The sequence below is a fragment of the Pseudopipra pipra genome, chromosome 1, assembly GCF_036250125.1.
Source record: "Pseudopipra pipra isolate bDixPip1 chromosome 1, bDixPip1.hap1, whole genome shotgun sequence".
Taxonomy (NCBI): domain Eukaryota; kingdom Metazoa; phylum Chordata; class Aves; order Passeriformes; family Pipridae; genus Pseudopipra; species Pseudopipra pipra.
The window spans coordinates 132,582,983-132,597,833 of record NC_087549.1 but is presented as its reverse complement, the minus strand read 5'-3'; the positions used below and the strand labels follow the sequence as shown (position 1 = coordinate 132,597,833).

The window sequence follows — 14,851 nt, the reverse complement described above, 5'->3', positions numbered from 1 at the left end:
AGAAAATTAGCCAACAGGAAAAAGAAGCTGCATTAGTTTCAAACTGATTTGAAAAGTACTAGACAAAATTAGTATTAGAAAGTAGGAAAAGGAATGCAAAAAGGCTATAGAAATGAAATGTATTCTACTTCATAAGAAAATGTCAGAAAAGAAGCCTCATAAGAGTTTGAGAATAGGAGAATTACCTGACTTGAATCCTAATGCAGTAGGCATTCTCAACAGTTTTAGGGTGAAATAAATGGAGCAGGTTCTGACATATGCACTATTATGTTTTATTCTTGTGCTTTAGTTCTTCCTTCCTCAGTCTTCTGAGTGCTCCATTTAAAATAACTTGGAGGGCAAAGCAGAACTGGATTCTCTTGCTGTCAGTTATGGGAAGAAAAATGTCCTGTGTTCACTGTTTATCTTTATAATGTGCACGTACATCACTGTGTAGCTGCATTTCTGGCAATTGAGGTCTGTTTTTGAGTACATCAGAGAAAGTTAATAATATGTATTGTAAGACCATAATGAGAATTCTTCACAGTGCTTTTTCAGGGCAGAACATGGTCCAAATGTGGTGCAAACTCTCAAACCTGTCAGTGATGGAGCAGAACAGCATAAGTAAATTCCTAAAAGAAATGCTTGCCCTGATGAGGATAAATCAAAGAAAATTTTTAGCCATCTACTTAAAAACACTGAAAATTTATGGTTGAATTTCTGTATCTTTTGATAGGTGAGAAATCAGTTGAACTTGTAAATTTTCAATTTGATTAAACTTTACTCTGTCATAAAGAGGGACTTATTGTTTTAGAATAGTGCCTGCTTAATTCCTTTTACAGTTATTTTAAAATATTCTGAATTTACTTCTCTTTTTCAAAATGGCATTATTAGCATTATAACCCTTTTCATCTTAGAATATATTGTATTTGTGGTTTTTTTTCCCAGAGTATCCTGAATGTAATTGTTTTACAATAGCTGGCAATTGAGCTTTTTGCATAAGAGAAACAAAAGTTGTATAAATTTTATATCACTGAACTGGCTTTTCAGGAAAATCAGAGGGAAACCAGCCAGGGATTTTATCAATCCTTTAGGTATCCTTCATGTCTCATTTTGGTGTGCATCCATACAACATGTTGCTCTAATTACTTCAAAAGAGGCCTTAATAATTTGGATGTGGGAGATCCTGCACTTTTCGGTATAATCTGCTCTGGCCTGATGAGGCATTTGGTTAATGACATTGCTATGCTGCTGAACCAGCTTGTTAGAGTGTGCTAGTATTGCTTCTTCCTCCTGGAAAGGGAGGGGTAGGGATGAGGTCCTGCTGATATCATATTGCTTTATCAGCTGCTCAGCTGTTCAAGGCAGGGTAATAACTGTAGCCAAGGAAAAATCCTCTTTTGTTTGTTTAATGGGTCTTTTCATGAAATCTGTGCAATACCCTATTCCATAAAACAATAGTCAGACCAGTGAATGTTGCTGAAAACTAAGGATAGTGAAACATCTGTTTCTTACTAAAGTCATCTCTTCATTTATTTTCGCTCATGTTTTCATGGTTTTGTTTCTTTTGTTGCCTTTTAACTAGCTTAATAATAACATTGTGCTGCTCATCTGCATTCCTCACATAGTCCAAGAGATCAGCTGTGCCTACAGTGTTGAGAGGTTGATTTTTCTTTCTGATAACTGGTGTAGTTGATTGTCCATGTTTCATTGGTGTAACATCTCCCTTTCTTTTAATGTGGTCAGATCTTTAAAATTTATCTCTGAAATGTTACGATTTGCCTTGTAATAGCTGAGTTGCTTACATTAAAGAATTAAAGTTGTCATTTGACTGTTCTTGTATCTGATGCCTCATCATTACTCAGCCTTTGTGTCATCAATATTTCAGGCCATGTGTTTCTGTAGACCTTAGTGTATCAGGGGTGGGGGATAAGAAATTGTAACTCCAGTCTTTCTCTTCCTCTCTATCATTATTGACTGCTAATGGTACTGAAGCTCATTGTCGTATGTTTGTGCAAATTTTCCTTTGTTTGCATATCCTGTTTATTTAGTTAATCATTTCCCCCTGTGGCTTGTTTTTATTTTGTTTTTTAGAAAAAGAGTAGACCATGATATGCAGGTGTTAAATAGCTCCAATCTTCAAAAAACTTGCTGTCATTCATGCACACTTCATCGTGGATTGTTTCAATGTAAGCCTTCTCGGTTCCTTTTGGAGCTGTAAGCACTATGTTCTCCAAATTCTGCCCAGGTCTCATAGCTCCCTTCTCCACTGAATAGAGAGGATTGGTTCCAGCAGCTCTGGGGAAATAGTTCCCTTTTGCCCAAAAGTAACACTGCCAAGAGTAAGACCTGCCACTACAGCTGCCCTGCATGTGGTTTAAAGTTTTAATTAGAGACAGGAGATGACTACACCCTAATCCCTCCTGCCTTGTGTTTTTGAGAGCCCAGAAGTCATGGACAAAGTTACCGAGTGCACTAATGTCGAAGGAAATAAGTGGGTTCACTGAAGCTGAGTGCTGCTGCCTCTTCCAATTAAGTGACACCTGCTTTTACCTTCATTTAAATAAGCAAAATGAAATTAGGCCACCTGCCTGCTGATTGTTAAAGCCACAGCTGCTACATGAGAAATAAATGGTTAAATCACAGTTTCCAATTTTCAAAAATTTTACCGTCTCGACATTCCTTATTCTTTCAAAACCCCCTTCTGATTTCAATAGTTGGGTGTGTACCTCGTGGTGTCTGGACAATGAACCCATCCCTCTTAATGGATTTGCAAGGAAATAGGCAAAGCAGGTGTCATGAAAATGGATAGATATTCCAGTGAAGAATTCACTGGAAATTTCTAAATTGCTCTGGAGTGAGGAGTGCTAGCTCACTCTGCTGCAGTGATACAGGTTCTGTTCAGCCAGTCTTCCCATGGATCTTACTGGCCTCTGGATGAGAATGAGTAACTCCCTGGGATTCTGCCCTGATCCCACTTAAAATGTCTCAGCTGTTTTTATAGCTAGTGTCTCTCCATCAGATGTAGGCTAACATTTCCCCCATTTTAGAAAATAAATATTTCTCTGCTTTGATTTTTCATTCTGCTTGCTTGCTCTGCCCCTGTGATTCAGAAAGATAGTATAAAATTCTTGCTTTTGTAGCAGCAAAATGCTGCTGTTTGGAATGAATACACCAAGCATCATGCTATGTTTTGTTGTAGGAAGAACACCTGAAGCTGTATCACTTGTCATGGATTTTAAGTGATAATGTTAGACATTTTTAAAAGAGATTTGATTTGGGAATTCTGATAAGGTTCCATATAGGAATCAGCTGGATATTTAGACATCCAAGAGGAGTCCTTCTGATATACCTATCAGAAGTGGAGCTCATTATTAATGTCCCACTGTTTCAGAAACACTGTAACACCTGGGCCTGCACATTCTTCAAATGGCAGTATGACTGGCTGCCTTCATTTTCTACAGATTGTCACATAAAAAAACTTGGCAATATACTCATTGCATCACTGAGCTCCATGTGGCTGCACAAATCTATTCAAAATTGAGATTATTACAAGATCAAGATTGTAGTTGGCAAAATAAGGAGCTGGCAAACTTCTGGATGATCTGATCAGATTCTAGTCTCATGCTGTTCTGTGATGCTGAGCATCAGGCTTCATATGTGTGTCTTGGTATATGTTACCTGCCCTGTTTTTTTCAGGTGAAAAAAATTTTTTCATGATAGTACTCTTTTTTTTTCCAGACAGTGAGCTCAAGCAGCTCAGTCAGCCCAGCTATAATATTCTATCTGCCTTAGCACAACAGCTTTCCCCTCTGGTGCAAATATATTTCTACCACATAAGCAGCACATGTCATGAGCTTCTATTGTGCAGTGCATATGCTGTTCCTTGTGCATAAGGAATGGTGAGTCTTGTTGTGTTGTCATAACGAGGCACACATTCCTCCAATGTGTTATGACTGGGCACCAGGCCAGAGACAAAAGGTTTCCAGTATCAGAGAAGGACAGTGAGCACTTCACTGCTTCAGAATGGGGGTTTATTCTGGGAAAATGTTGGTTGGTTGCTGTGAAAACCATTGGGTCAGGTCCTGGTGCGGTGATAGTCATTACGGTGAATGGATGTGATCCCAAATGTTCTAGTTTGTTCAAACAGTTGTAGTTAAATGACACTGTAGTGAAGAAACAATTATTTTTATGATGATTCATGGGAAGATACATAAATATAGTCTGATAATTATTTAAATAAGCTCTCCAGCTGAATGGCAGCTTTAAGCCCTTAATTATCCTGATGCAGTGGCGTAGCTTTGCTTGTGCCAATGAGATTGGACACTGCAATACTAGGTAGGAATTCATGTGTGTTAACTGAGCCAGTTTTATGGTCTTCAAAAAGACCATAAACCCAGCTTTATGATCCAAAGGCAGCATTACTTTTCCGATAAGCCAGCGTTTCCAAAAAAAGAAAATCCTGTGTAGTGCATACCTGGAATTCAAATGAGCCAGCTGCTGAGCCAGCACAGCAGGGCTTCTGGAAGTACATTTCATAAAAGCCTCCCACAGAGTTTTTTCTTTTTTTTTTTTCTTTTTTTCAGTTTAATGAAAAAAGTAAAAAAATTAGAAATAAATCTTTAAAGAGCATGTTTAGGAGAGGGCTCTGCAACATAAACAGGATAGCAAATGTGAAATGCAGAGTATATACCTTTCTGTATAGAGTAAATCAGAGCAGATTTTAAAGGATATGTAAACAAGCATGACTTGTGAGCCGTGGGATCCTTCTAACAGAAAATTGCTGTCTTCTTTTGCAGTAAAGAAAACCATTCTGTTTGTTCCCAAATGTAGGGAAGGGGTCTTCCAGCACAGATATTGGCAGCAGCTGCTTCTTTGCATGTATTAACACCAATTTCTCAATGAAATCATTCCCTCTGTGTAACTTTACTGGAGAGCTCACAAGCTCTTTCAATGCCAGAAGAGCAAACTTTTCTCCTTGGAGGAGGGGCAGAGAAATCTGTTGAGGTCAGCTTGAGTCTTCTGCATTAATTTTCTTCCCAGTCTTTTCCTGGTTCACAGCTTTGAGGTCCACAAAACTTTCAAATTCTCTTCTCTTCTTACTAAGGGTCAGTTTCATCCATAGTTTTTGCAACTCTAAAGCAGATATCAGAGACATTAAATCTAGTTTAATATCAGAATTTTTTTATTCTGATTATGAGATTGTTTGTCAATGGAAAGAGACTGCTCAGCACAGATGTCTGGGAGAGCTGAAGGAACAGGTTTTCTGTTCTGCTCCTTTAACCACTTCAATATGAAGCATCCCTCATAGAGGAGCCGTCTTTTCACTTTGGAGCTGAACAGTGTCTCCTTTTAGTGGGTACATCAGTTTTTAATTAACTTTTGATTTGGCAATATTGCTACCTGGTTGCACTGGTTTGAGGAAAAGTGCAATCTCTATCAGGAGTTTCATTTTTTCCCTTTTGCTGCTAATTTCACACTCTGTCTCTATGGCACAGGCCCTTCTGTTTTCAAAATATGTTGCCAAATCCTGTTTTCTTATATTTTTTTAGAATTCATCTCATTCGCATAAATGTTTTAGGAAGAATCACTAAATAAAAAACCAGTTTCTTCCACCAAGTGAACCTTTATGAATGTTGTGAGTTACTAAAATAGGGCCTTATGATGAAATGTGCTGACTCCCTGTAGGAAGAGGATGTCATAGCCCTGTACAAGTTGTTTTACACTTGCTTTTTTCTTGTTGTGAAATTTAGATTAAATACTCTGGTTTTGCTCTCACTCCAATTCAGTTTGGATTATGGACAGAATTAGTTTCTAAAAGTCATCTCATTGAATCACGGAAACAGCTCTGTCAAAGTGTTTAGTAGGTACTTTTCGGAATAAACAAAACTCTTCCCTGACTGAGCATTTAAGGACACCGGCATGTCAAACCTCCATAGTGCTTTGTTGTAAGGCTGGGGATTTCATTTAATCTGTCCTGATGGTCTGCAGTGCTGGGTCTGCGGTGATGCCTGTCAGTTCCTCCTCCTCCTCCTCCCAGCTGTCGCTCCCAGATCATGCAGAGAGAGTAGGTAGAGCCTGGCTCTTTGAAGGCAGACAGGAATCTTTATGAAGTCTTCAGTCCCCGTTGATTTCCTCATGGTAGCACAGTTGCAGTGGTGACTCTGTCAGGGTCCCTCAGAAAGGTAGCTGTGGTTACCATGGGTATGAACAGAATGATGAGTTTACTTGTGCTGCAAACAGCGTGGAAACAGTGTTGGGATAAATTCAACTTTGCAATGCAGGCAGCTACTCAAATATCACTTAGATATACAAAGTAAGGTTGGAAGAAATCACATATTAAATATGTTTCCTGGCAAGACTTCATTGTATTCTGCCTCTATGGGGAAACAGAGTTAAGAACAATTGGGTCCTCTATTGTTTCAAGGACCTCATTTTTCATCCTTGACAGAGTTAAAGCACAAATATTAGTTGAGCTTGACTTTTTTTAAAATCAATGTGTGTTGTTAAAATTTTGTGGTAATGTTTTGCTTCCCTCATCCATACTGGCACATTACCTCAATGTTTTAGAAGACAACTTCATGATAAATGCTCAAAGCAAGTGGTTTTATTACCCATGTATAATGGAGTGATGATATTCCACTTCCACTTGATGCTTGAAAGAGTCAGCTTTTTTTTGAACCTCATTCTATTCTTGCTACTTCTTTTTTCACCTTAAAGAATAAACCTCAATAACTTCCATTTTTTTCACAAAACAGCATCACTTTTGTACAGCAGAAACAAGTTTATGGGGTTAGTGAGGAGGTGCCTTCCCTCTTTTTTGTTCCTGTTGTGTCTTGACCTCATTATCTGTGTAGCAGATACTTCATATGACTCTTGAAAGAATTGATTACCTTTTATTTTTGTTAAGACAATGTTTAGATCATTCGCAAAATAACTTGCAAAAGACATACTCCAATCAGTTTGTTTTCTAATCACCCTTGTTTTCTCTTAAGTCCATAATTCTGATTTAATTTCCTGAATGAATGCAGATCATATTAAACATACTCTTCTGCACATTACCATTGTGCATATAAAATGGTGGCTTTTGAATTTCTTTTCCATTATGCCATGTATCATCACTGCAAGGATTTTTTAATGACTTTACTAACATTTACAGGCACAGAAGGAAGCAAAAAAAATTGCAACCTATTTTATACATAAAACTTAGAACAAGAATTTGAAAGTCTCATTTTGTCTGTAAAGAATTATGGGTTCTTGTTTAACACTTTTATTCTGAAGAGGAATCATACAACTTATATTTTCTGTATGCTTTATTTATTTCACTGGTATTGTCTTTCTTACCTGGGTGGGAATAATGAAGAGATGTTTTGATAACAGTTGGCTAAAAAAACATGGAAATTTTGCTATGAAAGACAAATAATTTTGCTAAAATACAGTTTTTAGGTTCTGAATGAGCCTTTTAGTGCCTTCCACATGGGAAGAGACTGCCTTGATCATACAATCTCACTTGAGTTGTTTTAACTTTGAATTGACATGGATTCCTTGTTTAGGAATGATATGTGATTTTTGCTATTCATTTAATAAAGTAAGGTTTCAATATTTTAAATATCAAGGTGATGAACAGGCATGTAGTCTTTATTTTTCATGAATCCAAATAATAAAGTGTTGCCATCTTAGCTGATAGACATTGTTTCTTTAGTGAAAAATCAGGTGACTTTTTCATTGCAGTTGTGAACCCTGGAACATCCACAGCTTTCTCAAAGGTAAAATATGTTCAGCCTCAATCTAACAAACATGTACATGCGTTACACAAACAAATAGGTTTACTGGCCCTTATGGTAAGCGAACTGCAAAACCAAACTGATGAGGTCCTGACGTGAAGAAATGACTGGTTTTGAGGCAATTCCATCTCTGACTCTTATCTGTTGGATATTAAACTTGACACTCAGCTGTCACCCATCGTGCCCAGCAGAGAGTTGAATGAAGCCTCGCTGCAGTTGTCAGTCAGCAGACTCTGAGTCAGCATGCATAATACACAAATAGTTGCTGATTTTTTTTTAACCTGTTGTACTAAACCCAAATACTAAGTTGAAGGATGAAGTTCATCCCTTGGTCTTCACTACTACACGTGCTTTATGCTCACTGAGATTATTGGGTCGTAATACAGCACTTTCCCTGATTGTGGAAGATGTGGTTATGATCTACCTAACAGTGACTCCTGGAGGGAAATGTGGCTGAAGGTGGATCATCTGGACAAATGGCTTAGCAGCAGGACAGACTGCCACAGAGAGACCACATAAGCTTCTCCTCTTCCAGACTAGATGGGAAATTCTGTGTTCAGAGGTGGCTCTGAGACTGGTGGAGCTGCCATAGAAAAACCCTGGAACTTACATTGCTTCTCAAGAGCCATTTCTAAAGCAGTAATGTGCTTTCCTCTAATGAAAAGGAAAAGAACTCCTAGGTTTTTGACTAAGTCATTAGGTATGTGTGCTTTGCAAGAATGGAGCAGATTTTTGGTGAAAAACTGAACATTTGAAACCTCAAAATCTCACTCAACAGAAAGAGATTGCTGATTTGGAAATGACTCTGCAGTGATTATTCTCTTCCTCTTGATTAAGTTCAGTTCCTGGGACAGCTATTGTCTCCCATGGTACATCACAGCCAAGGATTCACTAAAATGCAGTATGTTTTACGCAGCAACAAGGAAGACCAGAACAGAAATCTTGAACATCCTTAAAAGAAAAAATGAAAAAAAAAACCAAACATTTTTTACATCCAGCTTGTAACTCTTCTTAGTTAAAATTCCAGGGCATTTTTCAACAAAACCTTCTTTTTTTGAAAAGGAAAAAAAAATGCATTCTCCTGACACTTTTTTATTAAACTTTGTTTGCTCATCAAGTTGACCTAACATTAAAAAAATTGAAAATTCTGCATATTGCTTAGCCTGATTTCCATAAACCTTGTCTAAGGAAAGGCAGCTCATTTGCATGCTGGTCTTGTTTTTCATTCTGCTCTGAATAATACCATGGGCTGCATGTTCTTTGTCTTGTTGAACTCTGAAACATTGCCTTTCTTGAGGATCATCAGATCTAACAAGGGTTAAAGCATTATTTCAGTAATATGCAGCTTTGTATATTCAAAACTTGTAGTGTAAAGGGGAATGCTGTTCTTCATTAATTATGTCAGCAACTGGGAAAGAGCTGCTAGGAAAGATTTGCACTGCTGCTCATCTAAGACATGGCAGTAATGTGGGATGTTTTTGCTTTCAAAGCAGAATACAGGACAACATGACTAATTGTGTTGGTAAAGTGGCGTAAAGCTCACCGTAAAGTAATTATTCCCTTGCACACCAGAGAATGATGAGTCTTTGCAAAATCAGATGCAGAACACAAACTTTTTTCTTCTATTAAAAAATTAAGGCAATGCAATACCCCACAGTGCATTCGTGTTGCATTTGCTGGGAAGTTTTCTATATCATGCTTGGGTATGGAGATTTGAACAGCATGTTGTGTTTTCATATCTTTCTGTCAGATTGTAACCATATCAACTGGCAGTACAGGTATTTGGCCCTCAGTACCCTGATGTATTGTAAATCTGTTATTTTTATATAAATAGACTTCCTACCCTACAAATGAAATTAGAATCTGATCCTGATTTTGAATAGCAAGTTTCAAATGAGAAGGTCATTTTATCTTGTTTGTAAGAGAATAAAAGAGCCCAGAGTGGGCTGCAGTGTGGAACAGCAGAATCCCAGTAGGTTTTGGAATTTTCTTTGAAGAAACCATAACCACACTGATCCCTGGAAAACACTGAATCCATTCCAAATTTAAGAATTGTAGATTATTCTTGTGTTAGGAACTCAATTTTTAAAAAATAGGATGTTAAACCATGCAAGTTGAATGGTTACCTCACTGAGAAGCAAATTATCAGTAGAGAAAGCAAAGTTAGTCTTGTTTTTTCAAATCATCCTCAATGCTAAATAAAAGCTTATTTCCAATATTAAGTTGGGGCTTGATTGCCATGACAGTGGTGGTTATTTTTAGGGTTTGGAACATAAAATGGAAAGAAAAAGTGTTAAAATGTAGAAGAGGCAGAACTCATGCTGCCAGGCTTGGAATGAGAAGTGGTGGACCATGATATGATAGTCGAGGCTAGAAGGTCACCCGTGAAATACCAGCTCCTGCAGTTCAGTTGTTGTCCCTGGCTGCTGTGCCTCCTGTATCTTCCACTTCCACTGGTAAGATCACACTTGCTCTCCAGCACTGGCAGGGTACACAGTGGTTTGCTCCCTCATTTGATCAGTTAGATGCTAAGATGTTGCCAGTGGTTTGGTCTGGGTAACTAGTCTTCACTGCTAAGTGACAGTGTTTTTGAATAAAACCAGAAGACTCTTAGGTTCTCCCTTTCTCCTCCACTTCCCTTTTCCATATTGGTTCCTTAATTCTCTTTTGTAAGCCACAAATCTTTTTCCACCATTCTGTTATGCGTGAACTCTGCTTTGCTTTGTTTATAGCAGGTGTCAAAACTCATTGCTTTGGATTGCTTAATCCCACCTCATCAAAAGGGAATTGATTGCTGCTTAGAAGCATCACTTACAAGGCGATGCTTACAAATCTCTTTATGTTGACATACCTGTGAGCAGTGACTGTTTCATCTTATCCAAAATCACAGTTGTTTCAGTGCTGCCCTCTCCTCCTTGTTTGTTGATTGATAGCTACACATTGCGAATTTTTGCACTGTGTGTGTTAAAAATTACGTGGAAGAAGGATGATCTTTATAGTGTTTGTGGTATGCATTAAAATAGTGTTTGGATCCTTGCCTGAACTACCAAGTGCCCCTGCCTTAAAAATAGTTGGCATTTAGGTAATAGAAGACCCCTAGTTCTTTTCGGCCTGACTTCTACGCTTGAGAGAATGTATAAATATTGTAGATGGTTTGAGTACTCCAAGGCACAGAACTTGTTTGTAGCTGGCTCTTACACACTGTAGCAGCAATTGTGCTGGAATATTATTAAAGAAATGGATTGGAAAACCAGTTAAAAAAAAAATTGTGAGTCACATATGGTTCATTTAAGAAGTTATTTCCCATCAAACTCCCTGTTACTGGACCTGATGTTACTTTTAAAATCAGAATAATCTATTTCTTAGCTCCAAGTTGTATGTTAAATTGGTCTTGATAAATATTCTACCTTGCACTGGAAGTTTCAGATTTTGTTAGCTGGTTTTAATATTCATCTGTACAGTTCCTTAGCTGCCTCTGTCTCATATAAAACTAGAGGCGAATAAGAACACACATTTCGAAGGATGTGGCTAATTTTCTTATATTCATGAGAGAATATTCCTTTGATTTGCTATGTTGCAAAGTTGAGGACCTTATTTCTAGATTTAAATTGATTCAAGAATGAATGTCTGTTTTTGATCCACGGGCTCCCTCTCCTGGTCTGGGAGGTGCTTGGCACCAGGAGCCTGATCAATGCAGAAGGTAAGTGGAAGTTATTTGTGTATTGATTTAGGGACGTGATGTTGACGGTGTCTCTTAACTTCTTCCATGTTTAATGACAGAACTGTGCTCTCTCTAATAGCAGTAATGAAATTAACATTATGATGAATGAGGGTTGCAGTGTCAGGTTTATCTTATTGAAATACCAATTAAGACATATCACAAGGACAGAAAGCAATGTGCTACAAACAGTATTTACAAATAAAACCAGTGAATTTGCACACAGAAATAACTTCGTGAACATATACTCTCTAGATGCACTGATACTTCATCTTTTTTTCTGTGACACCTTTGTATTAATATTCTTAGATTATAAACATATTAGTATTGTAAATTGCTTAAAAAAATTGAGAGTTTAGAATCATAAAGCCCACCTCATAGGTAAAAATTTAATCTATTTTAGAGTTCACTTAGTTTTGCCTCAAGTTTTAAAGTCCATTTCTAAATTTATGAAGTAAATTTCTGGCAGAGTTGAAGAAAAATTTTTTGTGTTTTACCTTCCCAGTCTTGCTTCTAAGAATTCTTTTCAGCTTGAATTTATCAACATGAACAAATGTTTGCATAGCTTAAGAAGTGAAACAAGTTCTAGAATATTCCTTTCTCTAATATTGTTAACTCATATGTATATTGCAGCTGACATAATTTAAAAAAAAAATCTCTTCAGCTCCAGTGATTTCGAGTAGATGCTGTTTTTCACATTTTTGGACCAAAGACCATCATGATAATTTTGGGCTTGCTTTGTGCTGAAGTAAGTGACCACAGAATGTCACAGGGATTCAAGATATGCAGGTCCAAAAGATTTATTCAGAAGACCTGCAGTGTAAGTAGGGGCAAGGCTGGGACTGGCTTTTGTGCATTGATGACAATGCAAAACAAGTACCAGACCGATGTGAATAGCTTTCACTGTAGAATATCAGGCCCTTTTATTCCAGGGCCTGAGTTTATAACAAATATTCAAAGAAGTTTCTAGCATTTTCATTCATGTTCGAAATTGAGTGTAAATTTTGAAAAGAAAGATCTTACTAGTGAAATATCAAATCCCAGAGCTCATTCAGAAATTTTTTGCTAGAAATGCTAATTTAGGTGTTCCTCTTGGCTTAAGCAAGCATTAACAGTTATGTGTTATGAAGCAAAACCAGGTTTGGGAGAACTATTGTAGCAATTCTCTCAACTTACTTATTATTTGTTCCAAAGACACTGAGGGTGAACTTTTCATGTGAGCAGAGGATATAAGACATATATGAGAAGTGTTAAGTATTTTACTGCTGTGAGTTGGTCTGACTAACATTACAAGAAGGAAGACAGTAGAAGTGAATAGAAACAATGCATAACATATGAGTCAATAAAGTCTATATCTCCTGAGAATTTGCTGGTTTTATGTATACTATAGGCACTTTGAAATGACAACTGTTTGCTGTGCATTCTTGTTATGCCACACTCTTGATTATTCCCTTCACCATCTTGTAAATCTTCTGTCCTGGCATCTATTAGTTATCTGTTCACCTTATTTAGGTTTATAGGGATTGAAATTATTTCTGAGCTAAGTTATCTAGACTCTGTAACACCAGTGCTCTGAGATAGCTTGATACTTATCTACTGGTTAAATAGGCAATCTGACAGGAACACAGCACTCCTATCTAGTTTACTGACTTTACTGCACTGGTACATTGAAACTATTATGATATTTTAACATTTTGTACCATACTCCTCCTCCTCATCCCCCAACTATGAAGCCTGTTTAAAGTTTAGACTGTAAGGTACATTAAGCATACAATGAGAAGTAGCTTTCTATAGTGCTATGACTTGTTAAGTCTTTTCCATTAAAGCAAAGTGTGGTTTTTTTCTTCTTTTGTGCACAGGTACTTGGAACACCAAATGAAGATACGTGGCCTGGAGTCCACTCTTTACCCCATTTTAAACCAGGTAGGCTGAAGTACCGACTTCATCCAAATTCTCTCCCTGGAAATACAGAACAGAGATAGCTGCATCCCTGCCCAAAAGCTTCAAAATGACTTGGTGTGCAGTGCGTGAACCATAATGCACTTCTGTTGCTGCTTTTTATTGTGCTCAGGGTGTGTGTGGGGGTTCTTTTGTTTAATTTCTTTTCCTTCTTTTTAATTTTCTTCTGTTTATTACAGTATGAGCCCTGACCTGCTTGCATTCCTCAGTCACCGAGTATCGTACCTTTCAGATTGCTAGTAGGGTGATTCCTAGTCAGTATTACTCTCCTTGCAGAGCACACCAGAGTTTGACAAATACTAAAGGAAACCATAGAGTAGAGAAAAGACATTGTGAAAGCTGAAGTGATTAACTAGATCATCTCTTAGCACCTTTCTGCAAAGGTTCAATTTTTTAATACATGTTATATTTGAAGTTGTCATATTCTACAACCATCCTTGAGAAGCTATTTCACCATCTGATACCTTTTTGTGAGAGGGAACAGTTTGTTCCCTAGAAACTAGATGGATGTGGTCAGCTTCATTATGCTATATATGTATGCATGTTTATATACGTAATATACATAGTATTGTGAATTTCTGAGTGGGGATCTTAGAAATTCATTTTTAAACACAGCAAAGCAGGTGAATGAGTAGGAGATGTGTTGGCTCTTGGGGGTGGTAAAATACTGGAACTGGTTGTCCGGAAGAGCTTTGCCATCTTCATTCTGTTCAAACCCTGACAGGACAGGACCTGAACAGCCTGAACTTGTTGGACCTGCTGTGAGTGGGTTCGGACTAAATGGTAAAGAGAAGGTTACTAGATGCTCTTGGATGAAGGACTTAAGTGGCTCACAGTATATTTTGCTAGGATGAGTCATCTATTTATAACCATATGACTGAAGTCTGGAAGTAAGTAACAGAAATTGACCCAGGAATCCACTTTCAGATATTTTTGCCCTTGCAGACCTAAGGTCTCTCACTAAACTCTTGGTTCTCCTTTTTTGTGATGATAGTCCCTTCAGCTTTACTGATAAACTGTGACAATCTCTATCATCCTACGTCTTTTAAACCTAATTTTCAAGTTATCTCATAGGTCGGCCATAAAGAAAAACATTCCATTTTCATTTCAGCCTGTCATACGTCAGATCTGCAGAATCATAGTAGCTTTTTTTGGGCAGCAAAGAGGCAGGAGATAAGGCAGAGGAGCTGTAAAGGACAAAGGGATCTAGGTAGCTCTCAAGAGACAGAGAGAAACAAATACATTGTAGGGTTTACCCTGATAGGAAGACAAAGCCTAGAGAAACAGGAATGCAGACAGCCTTCTTGCACTTTGTTTTCAGTCTCTGTCCTAGACTTACTGCTGTTTAGTGAAATCACACTTTAGTGAACTCTAGTGAATTAGTAGAAACTTCTTTAACAAGTACAGTTTT

At 37.6% G+C, this 14,851-nt stretch overlaps 1 protein-coding gene across 4 annotated transcripts in view; it reads left to right on the top strand.

Annotated features, from left to right (window-relative positions):
• CDK14 (cyclin dependent kinase 14) overlaps nucleotides 1-14,851 on the top strand; it is a 345,123-nt gene that overhangs the window by 200,532 nt on the left and 129,740 nt on the right. For all 4 annotated transcript variants that reach the window (XM_064677983.1, XM_064677973.1, XM_064678003.1 and 1 more), the window contains one exon: nucleotides 13,341-13,404. In XM_064677983.1, coding sequence (XP_064534053.1) covers nucleotides 13,341-13,404 — 64 coding nt within the window. The remainder of the gene's footprint in view (nucleotides 1-13,340; nucleotides 13,405-14,851) is intronic.